Source organism: Rattus norvegicus, chromosome 1, assembly GCF_021556685.1.
Source record: "Rattus norvegicus strain SHRSP/BbbUtx chromosome 1, alternate assembly SHRSP_T2T, whole genome shotgun sequence".
In the NCBI taxonomy this organism is placed as follows: domain Eukaryota; kingdom Metazoa; phylum Chordata; class Mammalia; order Rodentia; family Muridae; genus Rattus; species Rattus norvegicus.
The window spans coordinates 189,428,068-189,448,649 of record NC_141534.1 but is presented as its reverse complement, the minus strand read 5'-3'; the positions used below and the strand labels follow the sequence as shown (position 1 = coordinate 189,448,649).

General features: G+C 46.9%; 1 protein-coding gene across 2 annotated transcripts in view; it reads left to right on the top strand.

Moving 5' to 3' along the window:
- The window catches only part of Cog7 (component of oligomeric golgi complex 7), a 59,766-nt gene that overhangs the window by 29,407 nt on the left and 9,777 nt on the right, over positions 1 to 20,582 (top strand). For both annotated transcript variants that reach the window (XM_087659579.1, NM_001033889.2), the window contains 6 exon segments: positions 583 to 710; positions 1,954 to 2,108; positions 7,603 to 7,719; positions 10,041 to 10,106; positions 13,977 to 14,163; positions 15,308 to 15,448. In XM_087659579.1, the coding sequence (XP_087515705.1) occupies positions 583 to 710; positions 1,954 to 2,108; positions 7,603 to 7,719; positions 10,041 to 10,106; positions 13,977 to 14,163; positions 15,308 to 15,448 (794 nt within the window).

The following is a 20,582-nucleotide window of genomic DNA, read 5'->3' as shown; positions in this document are numbered from 1 at the left end:
CTAACATGAGAATCCTGCCACACCATAGCAGGAGCACAGCAGTTATGTGTGTGGTTATGTGCACAAGAGCCCAGGTGCCCACGGAGGCCAGAGGCACCAGATCTCTTTGAACCTGAGTTAAAGGTGACCGTGAGCCACCTCATTTGGTTGGTGCTAGGGTGCTGGGGAACAAAACCAGGTCCTTTGAAAGAGCAGAACATGTTCTCAGCTGCCAAATCACCTTTCCATCCCCAGGTTTGGTGTTTTGAGATAGTCTCGTGTAGCCTAGGCTGTGTAGCAGAAGATGACCTGGAATGCCTCCATGACAGCTCTGACGTGGACATGCATCACACTCCAGGCCTAGGAGTTTTCACTTGAATCTGGGATCTTACTGCGATGGGCACAGAAGCTCTGGGGCGTGGCTTCTCTAACACTCGTTGTAACAGAGTTCAGCTTTGTGGATCACAGAGGCTTCCATGACTGAGAAAGCAGATTAATGTGACATAGGCACATCAGGGAACGTTCCGGCAGAATACCTTTGCCCTATTGTTTCTAGCAGCCAGTTTAGATTATTACTATATTTTAATTTCTTGTTTCTTACAGAGGACCACAACCTGGTGAAAGTTGTTGAGCTGGTGGATGCTGTATTTGGTCCGTATAAACCCTACCAGCTGAAGTACGGTGATCTGGAGGAGAGCAACCTTCTCATACAAATCAGCGCGGTGCCTCTGGTAATGTCTGATTACACTGCAGTTCGGCTACTAGCCACGTATCAAGCATTCTGTGAGCTGCTCTTGGCTGTGCATAGTGGAGGGTTGGGGTGAGACTGAGTGTTTATAAAAGGGAAGAAGGAAGAAGGCTGGCTGTCTTGTAATGAATGCCTCAGGTACTCACACAGTCCAAGAAAAGCTTCCATTTTTGTTTCAAATCAACAGTCAAAAGATAAAGCTAAACAAACCAGAGAGACTTAAATCATAAATCCATCTCATCTACTTAATGATTTTGCCTTAGGTTGGTCACGGACATCTCTGCATCAGATAGCGCTTGTGCTCAGGTTGTCTGAGGTGTCCAGCATGAGGTGAGCCACAATGGACAGTATTGAAGTCTGCCATCTCTAGGTAACCTACCTAGAATGTGTGCTCTGCCTCGGTTCTGTCCCTGCTCTGCAGGAAGTGTGCCCCTCTGTCACACTTCTTTGGAGTGTCTAATACAGGGAGATTTATCCCAGATGTAAGACTATCAGAAGTACCAATTTATTAATCATAGAAAAAGAGAAAAGAAATGAAGAACATGAGTGAGGATGAGTGTCTTAGCTAGGGTTTCATTGCTGTGAAGAGACAACGTGACCATGGCAACTCTTATAAAGGAAAACATTTAGTTGAGGCTGGCTTACAGTTTCAGAGGTTTAATTTATTATTGTCATGGCAGGAAGCATGGCAGCTTGCAGGCAGGCTTGGTTGTGGAAAAGGAACTAAGAGCTCTACATCTTGATCCAAGGACAACAGAAGCAACTGTCTGCCACACTGAATGTCGTTTGAGCATATGAAACCTCAAAGCCCACTCCCACAGTGGCATACTTCCTCCAATAAGACCACACCTATGTATAGTGTCGCTTTCTATGGGCGAAACATTCACACACATGAGTTTCTGGGGGGGGGGGACACCTATTCAAACCTCTACAATGAGCTAAATTTTGGTTATATTTTAATGGCAGAAGTTAATTTCTGTGCATTGTTCTCTCTCTCTCTCTCTCTCTCTCTCTGTGTGTGTGTGTGTGTGTGTGTGTGTGTGTGTGTGTGTGTGTGTGTGTGTGTGTGTGTGTGTGTGTATTTGGTTTCTTAGGTGGTTTACCCACAGATGAGTGACCTTGCCACTCTTCCCATGTTAATGTTGCTAGGTCCTCTGTGTTAGCGCTATCTCGGCCAGCATTCTCCAGCCTGATGAAGCTTTTGCTTATCTATATCTACTGCTCAGGAACACGGGGAAGTGATTGACTGCGTTCAGGAGCTGAGCCAATCTGTGCACAAGCTCTTTGGCTTGGCATCTGCAGCTGTTGACAGATGTGCCAAATTCACCAATGGCCTTGGGACCTGTGGACTGCTGACAGCCTTGAAGTCCCTCTTTACCAAGTAAGACTGAGGGAGCTGGGGGTCAGGGGGAGGCAGGCCAGGCACAATGGAGGGTCCTGTCTGTTCCAATTAAGAGTGTGTTCTGTGTTCCTCCTGTGAACCCTTGGGAAACGTCTGTACCTGAGCCCACGAGCATATTCTTAAGGATGCTCAGTGGAGCATCATTTGCATAGGTGGGGCACTGGAACCTGTCCATTCATTGGGCTGTGACTAAATACATAATTGAAAATATCAGGTGAGCCAGCTGTGGTGTCACATGCCTTTAATCCCAGCATAGAGGCAGAGGCAGGCAGATATCTGTGAGTTTGAGGCCAATCAGATCTCCATAGTTTAAGGCTAGACAGGGCTATGTGGAGAGACCCTGTCTTAAAAAGCAAAAGCATAAACACACACACATACACAAATTAATTAAAAATTAAAAAGTGATATAAATAGCCTTTAGGTAAAAGCTACTTATAAAAAATATCATCCATCTGTCTGAAATGCCCCAGCCGTCAAATTCATAGAGAAAACCAGAACAGGTTCCTGTTGCCTGGGAAAACCTAGGGGAGATGGAGGTTACTGTTAGAAAAGGTTGGGTTGTCATCTGAGGCAGAGTGTGATTTTCATTTATGAGGATTTTGGTTAAATGCCCAATACTCAAAAAGTAAAACTAAACACTTGTTTTTGAAAGAAAGAAAAAGAGAAAAGGAGAAGTTTAGTCACACTTTTGTTAGAAGAATAAGGAAGAAATATAGGGCTGAGGCATGAGGGTCCCGGGGGCAACATGCTCCAGTGTTTATGTAATGTCTTTGGACCAGATCTGGCCCCCGACCCCCATCTCTGTCCCCTCAATTCCTTCCCTCTCTACCCCACCACTATCCCATGTGCGCTCTTTCTTTTTTATACCCAGGGTCTGCCTAGTACTGCCAGTGTACACATGTGTGTTGGGCCATGTACTGGTGCACGGGTAGCCTCTTGGGGGCTGCACCTCTGAAGAAGCTAGCTGTCCTTTCCCAGCAGCCCTCAGCCACCAACAGCTCCTCAGCTAGGGCCAGAACTTCATCCTTGCCCCTCCTACCTGTGCTTGGATTTTGGCAGTCTTGATCTTGTGCTGGAATCATACATGCAGTTGCAGTGAGTTCACTGTGCAATTGTACTCTCATGTCCAGCACATAGTATTTCTCTGCACATGTCCGCTACCCGTGGCTCTTACAGTCTTTCCATGTCCTCCTCCCTGATGACCCCTGGGTCTTGGGTGGGATGTGAGAAGCTGTTTCATTCAGAGTGGAGTGCCTTATAGTCTCTTACTCTTTACACAGTGGCTAACTATGAGTCTCTCTGCTAATCTCCATCTACAGTGAAAAGACGCTTCTGTGGTGAGGACTGAGAGGTGCATAACCATGCATATAAAGATGACAGTTTAGAGGACAGTTTACTACTCTGTCCATTTAGTTGAGTGACCGTATTAGGATTTTCCTTGAACCTGTGCCCTAGCCAACCACAGGTGTTTGCCTTTGCTAACAGTACAAGGCAGTACACGGCTTCCACCTTATGGATCAGGTCTTAAATCCACTTAGAAAGTGCTTGATTGCTTCCTTAATATTCAAATAACACAGTGGGCATATCTTGCTCTGACACCATTCACTATCAAATAAAAACAAAGCAAAGCAAACCCAACAGTATTTGGTATGTGCTGCGTCTTATTGATTTGTTGGTCAGTGGAGTTCCAGACTCTTCCAAACAATATGAATTATTACCATTGCTCTTGGTTACCCTTTAAAATAGATAGTAAGACTCTACTGCTGAGAACATCACATATTTGAATCATAGCACATGGAGAAACCAAGCTGGTTCTAACTGGGAAGCTCCCTACTGGAGGCTTTCACAGTGCTGGAAGGTTCTGTGCACACTGCCTGGGGCTATAGGGAGAAAGATCATCATGGTCTTATCCACCTGTGAACTTGACAAGCTGCAGATAAATTGTGATGTTCTCCAAGCTTCCCTGTGGTCATTTGTTTCTCCATTAAGTTGCCCTGCATTTCCAGACTCCTTTACTGAACTGAATGCTGTTTTGCTCAGGATACTAGGGAGCTCTTATCATTCCAGAAATACAAGACTCACCTTGTGAGCCCAGTGTTCTTGACTGTGGCCATTAGCCCCGCCCTGGGCAACCCTGTTGAGGCCATAGGGTTAGAGGTTTGAACCCAGATGTGCTTCTAGTAAGAGAAGCATTAATACTGAGTATAGTGTTTACTTATTTATTTTTATTTTTTAGGCTTATTTATTTTGTGTGTATGAATGTTTTGCCTGCATATCTGTTTTTATTTTTTGTTTTTATTTTTTGAGACAGGTTTTTCTGTGTAGCTTTGACTGTCCTGTAACTCACTATGTAGACCAGACTGGCCTCGATTGCATGTCTGCTTGTCCATGGAGGTCAGAAAGCAGCATTGGATTCTGGGGACCTGGAGTTACATATGGTTGTGAGCTGCCATGTAGGTTCAGGGAACTGAACTCAGGTCCCCTGCAAGAGCAGCTTGTGCTCTTAATCATTGAGCCAGGCTTCCAGGGTTCCCCCATCCCCTCTTTTTTTATATCTAAAGTCTATTATGCTTTTAGACATAATTCTCCCTAATAAAAAAGGTAAAAATATGCATCTCCTCTGTCCAATTTTAGTCCTTTCCACAAAAGCAGTGTGTTGGAACGCTTCGGTTCAGGTTTTCTGACTCTTGGCAAACAAGGAAGACTTGTCAACTTCTAAAACACTGCCTGTGGCCTCAAGCTTTCAGGGTGCTCTCTCTCTCTTCAGCTCTTAGTCCTCTGAGCACTAACTAGATTTACTTTTCTTCTGTTGTTTTTATGATTGCAAAATAATTCATATTTGTATTAAAATTTACTGTATACGAAAGAATATGGGGCAACAGGCCATCGTTTGTAGAATTTGGATACTATCAGTATTACTGAGTTTAGTGGAGTTTGTAGAATTTGGGTACTACCATTATTACTGAGTTTAGTGGAGTTTGTAGAATTTGGATACTATCATTATTACTGAGTTTAGTGGAGTTTGTAGAATTTGGATACTATCAGTATTACTGAGTTTAATGGAGTTTGTAGAATTTGGGTACTATCAGTATTACTGAGTTTAATGGAGTCGAAGCTAATTTTGTCAGGTTCAAGTGGGTGAACTTCTGCTGTCAGGGGAGAGGAGGGCTTGGGGCAGGGCAGGGAGGATGGGGCAACACATATGGCCTGACTTGAGCTCTGGTCCTGCACGCTAAACTGGCCCATAAGTGGCTGTGGAAAAGTGGCTTCACAGCTGTGGCAGCACTCCGAGCTGGAGTTGGCTCAACCTGGGCTCACTTGGACTCAGCCTGCGCCTGGCACCCGGAGGCAGGACTGTGTACCGGTCACTGCTCCCCTCTGAGTTTCAGTGTCTTTGCTTTGATGGCCGTGCCTGTGAAGGAAGCGATTGTAGTCGACATCCCCAACAGTGAGTAACTCTCTGCTGATGGACACCTGAAGCTGTGTGTTGTGAAAGCCAGTGGAAGAGTGTAATATAATATTATATATGTATATAGTGATACAAGTTACACTTATGTTTTGAATTCTGGACTAAAGGACAGTGAGATTTCCTGCCTGCTCAGCATCCCAGGAGCTCTGTCATGGAAGCTTCCTGTCAGTAGCCTGTTCTTGGCACACTTGTCATAGCATCTGGCTGCTGACAGTTGTTTAATTTCTCACAACTGAAGCAGTTATATCTCCTCAATTTTGCTGCCAGTTTGCTCTTGAGGCCTCTACTCCCTGAGGAATTGTGGTTTTCAGCTTTCTCAGCTAAAGCCTGGGAGGTCTTTGTAAAGGAGGTTGAGTGGTTGTATAGTATCTACAGGCTGTGGGGTGTCTGCAGCTGTGGGATGTCTGCAGTTGTGGGTGTCTGCAGCTGTGGGGTATCTACAGCTGTGGGGTGTCTGCAGCTGTGGGGTGTCTGCAGGTGGTGGAGTGTCTACAGCTGTGCAGTGTCTACAGGCTGTGGGGTGTCTGCAGCTGTGCAGTGTCTGCAACTGTGGAATGTCTACAGCTGTGCAGTGTCTGCAGCTGTGGGGTGTCTGCAGCTGTGCAGTATCTGCAACTGTGCAGTACCTATAGCTGTGGAGTGCCTGCAGCTGTGCAATGTCTATAGCTGTGGGGTATCTGCAAGCTGTGAAGTGCCTGCAACAATGGAATATCTACAGGCTCTAGGGTGTCTGCAGCTGTGGGGTATCTGCAGCTGTGGGTGTCTGCAGCTGTGGGGTGTCTACAGCCGTGCAGTGTCTACAGGCTGTGGGGTGTCTGCAACTATGGAATATCTACAGGCTGTAGGGTGTCTGCAGCTGTGGGGTGTCTGCAGCTGTGGGGTATCTGCAGCTGTGGGGTGTCTACAGCTGTGCAGTGTCTACAGGCTGTAGGGTGTCTGCAGCTGTGGGGTGTCTGCAGCTGTGGAGTGTCTGGGTCAGTTCTTCCACTTCAGAATGAATGTATGGCCTTTCTCTTCACTGCACAGATTCCTTTCCAGGCCACAGACATCACATTCTGCTCTGTTCTCTTAGAGCTGTTGGTTTGGGGAGGGAGGGAAGTTAGACTCCTTTTGATGCACAGATGTTATATGCATTCTTGACTTCCAGAGGACACAGCCCTTATCTGTCCTCTTCCTAATTCTCCTGAGGACATAGGAGGAAATTTACTCCCTTAAAAACATGCCTTACCAGGGGTTTTCATTTCATGCTTTTCAGAGATTGTATGCTGTTTTATTTGTAAAATGATACAGATGGCATCATTATATCCATTTTAGAGATGAGAAAACTGAGGTCTAATGCCCAGAGTTGTGCACCTGTGTCACTCATCTGGGAACTGTTCCCAGGGTCTTCTGCCCAGACCATTGCCAGTTGCTAGAGACGTAGTAATGACATAGAGTGCAGCCCTGTTCTACAAAGTTGATGGTTAGAACAGCAATACAGCGCTGTTCACGGGGCAAACAAACACTAAGTAAGCCATTTAGTGACGTGTGGGAGTAGGGGAGAGGAGCAGCATGTGTACGAGCCTCCTCAGTGCAGCCTGTGAGGGCGTCCACCTTGAGTCTAATGCTGTGCTCCTGGGTGCCCTTTCCTCCTGCCGAGCTTTAGTCTTCTTGACTGGTCTAGACTGAAGATCTGCTTGCAAAAGTTCCCTGATGTCAGTAAGTGCATCGAGGTGGGGCTGTGTGCTCCGCAGTATTCGTAGAACCTGTTTCTGAAAACGTGCATGTGCTTGGATGAGGGGTTACTTCACAGCAGCATCTCTTACCTGGTTGGTCAGTGGATTCCATTTGGTGGTCTTCCCCTCCTTCCTCATTCTGAGTATCCCCTGAAGCTGCCCTGTCCTTTATGGCCTGGAGAGTTCTCTATAGTCAGAGGCCCCTAAGAGTTCTTGACTGACATGTGCAAGGCCCATGGTTTGTCCACAGCTGTGGAATTCCAGCTGTCATTTTCCTCTTCTTCCCTAGGTATGTGTCTCACTTCACCAATGCTCTCCAGTCGATCCGAAAGAAGTGCAAGCTGGATGATATTCCTCCCAACTCCCTGTTCCAGGAGGATTGGACCGCTTTTCAGAACTCTGTCAGGTAAGGTGGACCTTGCAGCGCAGTATGCACCATTGCAGCAAGCAGCTTGGCCATAAAACGGTCTGCAAAATATGTGTGGTTTTTTTTTGTTTTGTTTTGTTTTCTTTTCTTTTCTTTTTCTTTTTTTTTCGGAACCCAGGGCCTTGTGCTTGCTAGGCAAGCGCTCTACCACTGAGCTAAATCTCCAACCCCAAATATGTGTGTTTAGTTTCTTTCTGTGCCTACGTCTGTCTGTCTGTCTGCCTGCCTGCCTGCCTGTTTGTCTGTTTTGAGGTGGGGTCTCTTTGTGTAGCCCTGCCTGTTCTAGAACTTGCTATATAGACCAGGCTGGCCTCAATCACAGTAATTGGCTTGCCACTGCCTCCCAAGTGCTAGCTCAAAAGTGGGTGTGATCCTGGCTCAGTATCTTTTTTTTTTTAAGCTATTGCCTAAATTTAAGCAGCCAAACAAATTTAAGCAACTGTCAACAAAAAATACTAACAATTTCCTATAGCTTGTAAACTAGTTTTTATTAAATTTTTAAAGATTCATTTGTTTTTATTTCTTTGTATATGTTTGCATGTATGTGTCTGTGCACTATATGCATGTAGTATCAAAAGAGGCCAGAAGAGAGCATCAGAGCCGCTGGAATCAGCGTTAGGATGGTTGTTAGACCTTACATGGGTGTTGGGAACCGAACTTTTATCCTCTTCAAGAGCAGCAAGGGCTCTTAATTACTGAACCATCTCTCCAGCCGCTGGGAAATATTTAAAAAAATTCTTTACACATTTCTTTTCTTCTTCAGTAACAAACTCTTTTACATTTGGTATAAGATCCCCTTTCCCCAACCTGTGGTTTCCTTTCCAAAGTATACAGCTGTATTTTGGAGAGTACAGCTGAGCTGGTCTGTCCCGTTTTGGGTCTAAGAACCATATTCTTATCATATAAGAATGTCTTTGGAAAGGATCCTGCAGGAGTCAAGTAGCAGGGACTGAGCTGACCCTCTCATGTTGTCAACGACTGTACTCTGAGGAGCTCATGTGACTTTTGGGCCACGAGGCAGACATCCCCCCCGCCTGAGGAGTGTAATCAGTAGGGTCTTGGGAAGATTTGGCCCAGGCATGTTCAGGTAAAAGGTCTTTGACTCATAGACACTACTTACCATCACAGCATTCAAAAGGATTTTGGATTAGTTACCACCATGTGAAGCAAACCGGACATAATTTAGATCTTTGAATTGCCTATAAAATTCAAAGCTGTGGCACAAACCAGCCTGCACTGTCACAGAGATTAGAGGGCTAGCAGCTGAAGTCCTTGACTGGCACGTCTAGAGAAACCTCTCTTTTCATGCCTCTGCATTCCAGGGGTAAGCTGGCCTTCATCCACTTACATGCCTTGCCTGACCGCTGGCCCCAGTGCCTGGGTGTGTCACATGGCAACGTCATGGTACATGCTGGCAGAGCTCAGCCAGCCACCGAAGGTTGTCAGGGTGAATCCAGGATCACCCAGGGTCATCTTGGGTTGGCATCTCATGGCCTCTGTTCTGGGCATTATGTGTATGGACTATGATGCTAACTGTATACCCTTTCCCATGATGCCTTGGTATACTGGGAAATCCTCTGCACAAGGCTGCTCTGGTGCACCTGAGGCGAGTGGAATGTTTTACTTTCTCATAAACCTTTCTCATGATGGAATGCCCAGATACCCTGGTGATGACAGGCGCTTTCAGAGAGAGTTAAAAGTTAACGAGGCTTGAGATGTTTTGAATCTTTGGATTTGTCCCAGCATAATGGGTTTGCTGTTGAAGGACCAGTAACTAAAGTCTGAGAGCTGGGAAAATATTACTTCAAAATGCAAAGGTTATAAAATGCAGATGTACCAATCACTCAGGCTTATCTTGTAGACAAATGGGTTGGTTCTCATCTGCCTTTCATGTGTGACAGGAAGACAGTTTTCTATGCAAATAGTAGCTGTCTAGTAGCCATTGAGTGACACCTTTCTTCTATTTCAGATTTTAAACACTGGGTGCTTCTAGCCATTTTTTAAAGTTAAAACCCGGTATTTTGGAGCTGTAAAACTGCTTGAGAGAGCACTGGGTAGGATTGTGGTTCATGGCAGAAGTGTTAGTAACATGGTGGGGGTAGGGGGCATCAGCAGGAGGAACCTGCGCTCGCCTCTAACGTTCATTACATTTCGTGAAACATTTTGGAGAGGCGGTGTTGGAGCCCAGTGCCACCAAAGGAGCACATAGTTAGAATTTTTATGAATGAGACTGTGTTTGTCCTGTAAACGCTGGCATGCCAGGTAGTGCTTGAGCTTGAAGTGCTCTGTGTTCTGTTTAGGATCATAGCCACCTGTGGAGAGCTCTTGCGCCAGTGTGGGGACTTTGAGCAGCAGCTGGCAAACAGGTAGGAGGGGATGGCTTATTCTCCTTGCCTATCATTCCCCGGGGCTCTTGGCTGGGAGGTATTTGAAAGCCACAGGGCTTGAGGACTGTCTGTACCTAGACACAAGGTGTCATTACTGTCATCATTAAACATTTATTGAACACCTAAAAGGGCAAGGCTTATCCTACTTGGCAGTAGTCACATAAATCTGGTTAGATATGGAGGCGTCGGTCTAGATGAGGAAATAGTACACATTGTTTCCCTATTATATGTGGGTTAGGCTTCTACTTATGGTCAGTTATTGGGCTCAGAATAAATTTCCCCACAGAAAGCATGTTACAAGTGGTGACTAAGACCCTAGACAAGCCCAGAGGATAGAAATTAACCCAGGCAGCCTTGCAGTCCAGGTCCTGGGGTAAAATTCTGAGCTGCCAAGGAGTGTGAATCAAAGGAGAATTTGGGGGTCTGCTCTAAGAAAAACCCATTCTTCCTTCCTGCCTCTCTTCTAACACTGCCAGTGCTTTTTTATGTGATCCAGGGTTGCACCATTCAGACATTTCCCTACCATACTTCCTGGTTTCCTTGTTCATCTGTCCTGTAGGAATTAAGAAGCCTGGTGTGTGGGGAAGAGGTTAACACTCTCTCTCTCTCTCTCTCTCTCTCTCTCTCTCTCTCTCTCTCTCTCTGTGTGTGTGTGTGTGTGTGTATTTTAGACAGGTCCATACTATGTTATAGGCCTAGGCTGGCCTAGAACTCACTGTGTAGACCAAGCTAGCCTTGAACTCACAGAGATCCACTTGCCTTTACCTCCCAAGTGCTGGGGTTGGGATTAAAGTGATACACGGCCATCCCCAGCTGAGAGGGGTATTGATTTTAGCTTTGTTTTCATCTGTCATTAGACTGTGAGTGTTGTTCTCATGCTTCCCTCTGTCACAGCGTCCTTCCACCCTGGCATTGTTCTAGGTTTATGTGTCAGACATCGCTCCTCTTCTGGGCATAGTAATTTTCCTTAGTCCTTTGCCTTCCAAAGGGTCAGAAAGGCTCTGGTCAGGAAGGTGAATGGGGAGTGCATGGCTGTGGATGAGCTAGGAGCTGCAGTTTGCATCCTAGAGAGAAGCTAAAAGGCTGGCTCTCTTTCATTGGGAGACCATGCAACTTCTGAAAGAAAGAGGTGTTGTCATTCTGGAAACATCGTCACCATCTATGTTCCCATCTGGGCCACAGCTTGGTGTGTGGCAACCACCCTGTAAAGCTTATCTTATCTCCCCATCTGTCTTACCTTAGAACCCAGACTCTAGCAGAGCCACTCCCCAGGGGCAGACAAGGGGCAAGGCAAAGCAGCCACACTGGGTAAGACTGACATCAGCTGTCACTCTTAAGATCTTTTTGCAAAAGAGTTATGGGCTGTGTAAATCAGAGCTGGGTGTCACCTCTTGTCCTCAGTGACTTGTGTGAGGTGCTATGGCTTCTCCTTAACTTCCTGGTGTTCTATACGGTCCTTTAAAACACTGGCACAAAAGTCCCTGATGTTCTGTTTGTGATGCTTTGGCTACCATTTTTAAGGTCCTTGTGGAATAGTTCCAATGGATAGTTGGGTTCCAGGAATTCACTGTAAATGTACAGGCCTTCATGGCTGAGGAGCTTGAGAGTCAGGGCTGTTTAGAGCTCTTCGGTATCCCTGCTGAACTACAGACCCCGCTACAGTGCTGGGAAATCAAGTGTTTATCTCACCCAGGCTCAGGACACCAGTGGGATGAGATGGCCTTTACCTAGTGATGTCTGCATGGAGATGAGGCTAAGACTAGGTGCCATTAGTTCTCTGGCATTGGAATTGTGTTTACCTGGACACTTTACAGTCTTTGCTGCAGAAAGTGTGTCTAGCATGCCTTGTTTGTTTTAGCGTGGATGGCAAGCTGACACAGGGAGGCTGGGTTCCCCATGTACAGCCACTGATCCTTCACAAACAGCTGTTAAACCCTATCATGTGCCTGGCACTGTGCTGGGGCTGGGCGATGAAGCCACTCCATTCTGTCCTCATCACATCTGCAGGAGACAAGTGGTAGGTGCACGGTAGGTCAAGAAGCTGCTAGCATCGAAGAGCCAAGTGCCCTGGGGAGGGGGGGCACTCAGGACAGAGTGAGAGTGAGCCTGTGAGGCAGGTGTGTGTGTGTATGTGAAGTTGTAAAGGATTGGCCCTGATTACCGGCTTCTATGTGTTTTAGTTTTATCCTGGAGAGTTGAGGTTGCTACTAGAAAAGAAAAGTCAGACTTGCCTTTTGGAAAAACTGCTGTTAGCTAGGTGGGTGAGGTGGAGTGAGGAAGGGAAGGGAAGGGAAGGGAAGGGAAGGGAAGGGAAGGGAAGGGAAGGGAAGGGAAGGGAAGGGAAGGGGAAGGGGAAGGGGAAGGGGAAGGGGAAGGGGAAGGGGAAGGGGAAGGGGAAAGGGAAAGGAAAGGGAAAGGGAAGGGAAGGGAAGGGAAGGGGAAGGGGAAGGGGAAGGGAAGGGAAAGGGAAGGGAAGGGAAGGGAAGGGAAGGGAAGGGAAGGGAAGGGAAGGGAAGGGAAGGGAAGGGAAGGGAAGGGAGGGGAAGGGAGGGGAAGGGAAGGGAAGACAGTGAGTCTTCAATCCAGACCCCACAGTGAAGTCTAAGGGAGGTGGTCAAAGATGGACCACAGTCTCCCAGACAGACAGGAGAGCCAACCATATTGCTGATAGGCTTAAGTAGCAGGAGCACTGTCTCGAGCCTCTGGTGGAGTGGGAGCAGCCTGAGTATGCTGGGGTTTCTGAGGAAGCTCCCATCTACAGTGTGGTTCAGCAAGCTGTGGGGACTGCTTGCTCCCTTCCCTTCCATCCCCTCCCCTCCCCTCCCCTCCCCTCCCCTTCCCTTCCATTCCCTCCCCTCCCCTCCCCTCCCCTTCCCTTCCCTTCCTTTCCCTTCCCATTTTCGAGACAGGGTCTCACTGCATCTCCTTGGCTGGCCTGTAACTCAAAGGGATTCACCAAGGTCTGTCTCCAGGTGCTGGGATTAAAGGTGCATCACCACGCCTGGCTTAGTTTCATTTTCTTGACATAGGGTCCAGGCTTGCTTTAAACTTGTAATCCTCCTGCCTTAACCTTCTGACTGCTGGGATTTCAGGGGTATGCCACCCCGCTTAGCTCAGGGGCCTGTTTTTTGTTTTTTGTTTGTTTGTTTTTGTTTTTTATTTTTAAATAAATGGGTGTGATCTAAAACTTGGTTTGTCCAAAGCAATTGCTTTCATAAGAAACATTCAAAAAGGAAGGTGGGGCAGATAGCTGCATTGGGGTTGTCAGGGGCCTTCTCTTTTCCTACAATCCTGTACACATTAAAGTATGTCTGAAGGACAAGAGAGGCGGAGGGAGAAGAATGTTTGTAGCATCAGTCCTTGTCGGTAGAGATTCAACTCTGAAGTAGTGTAACAGGTGGATTATGGAAGAGAAGCTCCCAGAGGCATTTTCCTTTCTTGAAGACTCTGAAAAGTGCCAACTTCTCTCAATAGATCTCCCTGTAGCATCAAAGCCACAAAAGTAGACTTTGTGGTGTGACAGTGAATAGCAACATTGTAGCACAGTGTGTGGGGAAGGTTTGTGCTGAAGATAAATAGACCTGCAGTTAGCCAGGGGCTCATCCCTGTGGAGTGCTGCCCTTGGGCAGTCTATCTGTCATAGCAACAGTGTCTTTTGGTGGCACAGATGAGTTACAGTGCCAACCCTGGTTTCTTTTGTGTGGCCCAGATTGTTCCTAAATGAGAAAGGATGTCTTCATTTCCTTCCAAAGCAGACCTGCATTGTGTTTACCTCGTGAGGGTGTCCTACATTCAGGAAGAGCTCAGGACAGCTGGCTCAGGGCATGATGCTCGCCACTTTCCTTTCAGGATCCTGTCCACAGCAGGGAAGTATTTGTCTGACTCCTACAGCCCTCGGAGCCTGGCAGGTTTTCAGGACAGCATCTTGACAGACAAGAAGAGCCCTGCCAAGAACCCATGGCAGGAATATAATTACCTCCAGAAAGATAACCCTGCTGAATATGCCAGTTTAATGGAAATACTTTATACCCTCAAGGTATGAGACCAGACCAGCGGCATTCTTACAAATGAAAGCTTTTCCTTGTCACTCACTCTCCCCTGGTGCCAGGTTTTCTGGCTCCGTTTGCAGCCCTGCCGCCATCCCTCTGTCTCCTGTATGTGAGGTTTTAAGGAGCTGGGTTGGAACTCGATGAGATAAGGCTGTAGGACTTGGGTGGATGGGTCTTTTTAATGGATGAAAACCAGACTTGAGAACTGTCGGGCAAGTTTCCTGTATCTCAACTTGTCTATGATACAATGGCAGTGGGGGGGTCCCTTCCTGGCTAGTCTTTGAAGCTGACCTTGCCTTTGAGCTTTAGGCTCCCTGGGTCCAGGGCCAAGAGGACTTCCCAGCAATTGGAGTGAGTCACCTAGCTCCTAGGCATGGCCCACAGGTTGTAAGAGGACCGGGGCATCAGGTTCAGAATGCCTTCCCATTGGAGATATATTCCTGTCATAGATATGATCGACAGATCTCCTGATGGGTACAGTGAGGCCATCATGATGTTTCCCCAAATTCTCCCCATCTTTGCACCTTGGCCCACCACTAGCTGCATTTGCGCTTGACAAACATGCTTCTTAAAGCAATTCTATAAACTCATTCATCCATGCTTCTGAGGTTAAGTTAAACCAACTCTGTTTATCTTTATTGCTAATCTGATTTATGTCTGTTGTAATCGGTCCATTTATAATCACAAGAACTAAGGTTACATTTTCCATCCTGTATTTTCTCAGGCTGTGTGGATTCCCGGGACTCACACAGGTCATACATACTCTGGCTTTCAGCCAAGGGCAACTGACGCAACCCCTTTGGGAATCAGAGCTCTGTCCATCACTCCTGTTTATATGTGAGGCCATGGTTCTTTCCCCTCCTCCTCAGTCCCCAAGGGATGGTCACAAGTTAGGTTTTCCCAAATTGCAAATCCATAAACTCATATTGGAACAGAGTCACCTGGAAAGTGACGTCAGCCCTCACGGGTGCAGTATTTTGGAGCTTATGAATCTGTCTGCTCGCCTTTTCCCAGGCTCAGGTTTGGGGACCACTCTTGTAGAAGTGCGCTCCACTTAGGGGTCTGTCAACACTTTTAACTAGATGATGACCTTATTGGGGGCTTACCTGCCTTTGTCTTCCTCTGTCTCAGGAGAAGGGGTCCAGTAACCATAACCTGCTGTCTGTGTCTCGCACAGCCCTGACCCGGCTGAACCAGCAGGCCCACCAGCTGGCTTTCGACTCAGTCTTCCTGCGCATCAAACAGCAGCTGCTGCTCGTCTCCAGGATGGATGTGAGTTCCCACCAACTGCAGTGTCTGTTCTCCTAGGGCCCTCATGTTCTCAGCCTATGCCAGGACTTGTCCCTGCCTGCCATGAGACGCAGGAGCAAACAACCCTGCCGTTGAGGGCAGCAGAGTCACTTGACTTTTCAGTCTCTGGCGGGACGTGAGTTTCTGGGCTGACTTGTAGTTACTCAGCACTATGTGGAACACCATTTCATTAGATGATGCTGATAGCAATTGGTGGGTCCTGTTACTTGAGACAGCATCTTACTAGGTAGCCCAGGCTGGCCCGAATCTCACCATCCCCTACCTCAGTGTCCAAGTGCTGTGATCGCAGGTCAGGTTTATACTGTCGCATCCGCTTTCCGAAGACTCAGTATTCAGATTTCCCATCGGCGGGCCCTTTCCTGCCATTTCAAGGAGCTAGGGAGGTTGGGTGCTGCTCTGATGCCCTGACAGTTGTGGCCCTTGAGCAGGAACGTGTCTCATGCATGTGCCCTGATCCTGTATGTGATTTGGAGGGAGCTCTGCCTCTCACTCACACATGGGCTCTGTTGTGCTGGTGTGCTGCAACTGTAGGCCACACACCAAGCTCGGTGCTCCACTCTGCTTCCTGATACCTTCCCGCCTGCCCGTCTCAGAATTATCTCACTGCCCTTGCCTCCTTTTCTCTCTCTTCTCTGCTTGTCCCAGTTGCTTTTGGAGGACTTGTGGAGAGCGGTCACATCTGCTGCACTTCCCTGTGTCCTTGGTTCAGATCCCTTTGTTCCCGCTTTGGGTTGCCAGCCTGGTCAGATGTCTCCCCAGCTCCCCAAGTCTGTTTAGGTTCTGCTTTTGTAGAAGAAAATTGTTTGGGAAAGACCCAGCTACATGCTTCTTATAGGGCACAGATCCTTTAAGGGCAAGAACTCTCGTGTTATAATTACAAGGCCTTGGTTTTCTGCTGCCCTCTACAAAGTATGTCAAGAGTCCCTGTATAACCTTGGTCAAGTCTCAGACCCTGTCTGGTTCTAAAAATCTCTGTCCATAAAATGACTTTTACAAACCGCATCACTTTGGATTTGATTCCACCCTGGGACTCCAGTTTCTCTCTGTGAGGTCTACTGTAGCTGGCATTTGGACTTCCAGCACTGAGAGCTGCGTTGGAGGGGATGTGGGCACATCTTCAGTGCCTGCTTCCTCTGCCTCCCCTGAGCGGTGTGGAGACAGTAGCTTCCATCCTGTGGATAGTTGTAGCAGATTTTAGCACAGCATGGCCACAGTGGATGGGGTGGTTTTGTTGGTTTGGTTTAAGCTTGGTTTTGGTTTCTTGAGACAGAGTTTCTCAGTATAGCCCTGGCTGTTCTGAAACTTGCTCTGTAGACCAGACTGGCCTCAAACACACAAAGATCTGCCTTGCCTCTGTCGCCGAGTGCTAAGATTAAAGGCATGCACTACTACTGCCCACAGAGTTTAATAAATTATACTTTTCTTCCCTTCTGTGAATCTGCATTCTGATATGTACATTATAAATATATATGTATAAGATATACATCTGATATATATCAGATGGGGCAGGTATATACACATATATGTATATATAATAAAATAAATATATAAATATTTATATTTACACAACTATTTGAAATTTATTTTTATTTTATGTGTATATGTGTGCACGTGTGAGCATGTACTATGTGTGTAAAGTGCCCATAGAGGCCAGAAGAGGGCATTGGATCCCCTGGAACTGGAATTATAGATGGTTATGAACCACTCTGTGGGTACTGGGAACTGCACCTGGTCCTGGGAAGAGCAGCCAATGCTCTGACCACTGAGCCATCTCCATCTCTGCAGGTTAATCTCAGTTTGTCTCAGCTCCTAAATGTGGAGTTGCGGGCACGCACCTTAGCTGTGTTCTCATTTTCTAAGAGAAAGGGCTTAATGGAGTCTTTAAAGTAAACAGTATGTATATATTCATCTTCAGAAGCACACTCAACACTAGAAAATGCAGAGTTAAAGCTAGAGGAAATCCCTTAAAAATGTGAGTGTAAACATCTGATGTCCAACAAGCCCAATCAGTACCCTGCTCACTCAAGTGTGTCTCAGCCTAGGTAAGTGTCTAAAGCAGTGGCTCCAACGACACTTGTATGTGTTATATGTGTTGTCTTTACAAGAGTGTTGCACACCTTTGATCCCACTCAGAAGGCAGTGGCCAGCAGAGCTCTGAGTTCAAGGCCAGCCTGGTCTACAGAGTGAATGCCATGTCAGCCATGGCTATATAGTGAGACTTTGTCTCAAAAGCTAAATCAAAAAAAAAAAAAAAAAAAACCCCAAAAACAAAAAAAAAAGCAGCATGAGGTGAGCATGCAGACCAAGTCTGTCTGACTTTAACTAAGTAAAGGTGAAGGGGACCCAAATGAGAAGGTGGGGCTGGGCTCCACGCTCACGGCAGGCACATGGCCCACTGAGCCGTCCTGCTGGCTTGTGCTCTTGCAGCTTTATCTTGTCACCATTTGTGATGTTGGCCACACGTCACCAGCTGTTGTCTTACTGTCACTCTGAAACAGTCTCCCTCCCTTCCTTTTGCCTCCATTCCTGCATCCCAGAGTTCCTTGTTGTGGTTCGTAGCCCAGGTGCTGGGATCCCTGCCTTTTGTTCATGCTGGGACACTGGGATAGACCAGAGTAGCCTGGAGGTTAGAAGGATTGTGTGGGAGCCAGTGTCCAGCACACACTACAAAGGTAAACACTCAGACTGGAGGATTTGAAAGTAAAACCTGGGTCACTGGTGTTTGTGTTGAACGTTTGCTGGTAAATTGTATTGCCCCTTTGTATTTTAAGACTATTAACCAACACCATATTCAATTCAGAATAGATTATTGACGTTTCCCTGTGTTGCCTGCTGACAGATGAGTAGAAAAGCCCTTTTGAAGTGCAGTATAAATAAATCTCCAACAATTAAGAAACCATCCACACCATTTCCGCAGCACCTTCCTCAGTGAGCCTTTCCAGCTCAGGTCACCCACTGACCCCTCCCGAACCTTTCAGCTCACTCCCCTCCCTCCATGCCTGACTGTTCTCTTTAGGCTCCTTCTGCTTCCTCTCAGAAGCCTTCCTCGGGCCTCCAACTCACAGAACTTGGCCTCTTGAGGGATGGTGGTGACGATGGTCTTTGCTATGTCTCATTTCTCACCCCCGGCCTGCTCCACAGTGCCACTTCTGGACCTCCTTCATGACCACAGCCTCCTGCTTCAGGTTTCCACCATCTCTGGAGTGTTTTTAACACTTTGCTCATTCCCACTATCCCTCAGAGAGGTGGCTGCGTGCAGTTTCACAGAGTATTGCTCTGATATCCTCTCTCAGCCTTCCTATGCTCCCCAGGGCATCACCCCACCCACCTCTCTCTCTCTTTGTGTGTGGTGTGTGACTATTTACTTTTTGAGACAAGATCTCATTATGTAGCCCTGACTGGCCTGGAACTTATTATGTAGGCCAGGCTAGCCTCAGACCCATAGATTCCTGCTGGTATTCAAGGTGTGTGCCACCATGTCTGACTTTGAGAGTCTGATTTTTATTACAAAAATTCTTATATATGCAAAGTAGAGAGAGGAGGATGGGAAGCTCATTCCATCTCCATGATGACCAGCTCTGGAGCACCCTGTTTTATCTAAAATAAGGGCTATAGGAAGGATAGTATTATTACTATTATTATTTAAATGATTTTATTAATAATAAAATATTAATATTGTTATTATAATTATTATTTTGTGTGTGTGTGTATGTGTGTGTGTGTGTGTGTGTGTGTGTGTGTGATGCATGTGCAAGTGCGGGTACATGTGTGCTACAGTCTTTATGTTGAGGCCAGAGAATAGCTTTGTGGAGTCAATTTTTTCCTTCCACCTTTATGTGAGTTCCAGGACTCAAACTCAGGTTTGGTTTGGGTGGAAAGCACCTTACTTGTTGCCATCTCTCTGGTCTCCCAAAACACTTTCTCAATATCACTCATCTGTGTTCTTGTAGATGACACTGTTTGGATCAGGAGTCAGTACTCTGCACAGTGAGACTATCTTCCATTTCTCCTCCTCCCTCATTTCTCCTTCACCCTTTCCCTTCCCTGTGGTCCTCTTCCTGGCCACCCCATCTTCCCCTAGAAAGTTATTTGTTGACTAAGGTTCCTGTTCCAAGGCTGGCGTCCGAAGATGTTCATTCTCTTTCCATTCTTACTTCTGCACCTTCACACTTGCCTACACCCTGAGGCACATCCTTCCCTTAAGCTCGTGTACCTCTCAACTCTTGCACCTCACACAGCCCCCTCTGTGCCAGCCTGTCTCTGGGCACACACAAGAGAGAGTAGAGAACAGGCTGAGAGGATGGGGTAGGGAGGAGCAGGGCATCCAGCCATCTTACTTCCTCAGTAGCTTCTGAGACAAGGGCAAAGGCTAGCATGAGACACTGAGCATCATGGGTACAAGGTAAGTGTCATAGTCAGTATTCTACTGCTGCGAAGACCAAGGCAACTCTTCTAAAGGAAAGTATTTGACTGGGGCTTGCGTCTGGTCTCAGGTTTGGTTCAATGTCGTCATGGTAGGGAGTATGGAGGCAGGCAGGCAAGCATGGCTCAGGAGCAGTAGCTGAGAGCTTTACATCCTGATCCACAGGCAACAGGCAGAGCTGCTGGGCCCAGCCTTGACTTTTGAAACATTAAAATCCACCCCCAATGACACACTTCCTTCAACAAAGCCCCACCTTCTAATCCTTCTAATTCTTCTCAAGCAGTACACCAACTCAGAACTAAATATGCAAATATATGAGATTGAGGGCCATTCTCACTGGACTTGTACAGTAAGTGTGGGTAGGTAGAGTGTCCCTGTAAAGTGGATTTGGAGCAGTGGATGTAGGAATGTTGATGGAGCACTTTCCTAGCATTGGTGAAGCTTTGTGTTCAGTCTCCAACACCACATGATTAGGTATTTACAAACCAAGTACTTGGGAGGTAGAGCAGGAGGATCAGGGTCATCTTTGGCTACCTGGTGAATTTAAGGCCAGCCTAGGATTTATGAGACTCCCGTCTCAAACAAACAAACAATCAAACAAAAGTGGACGGGGGTTAGTTGGGATGAGTGAGCTATTTGAATAAAAAGGTTCTCGGACAAGGACAAGGAATC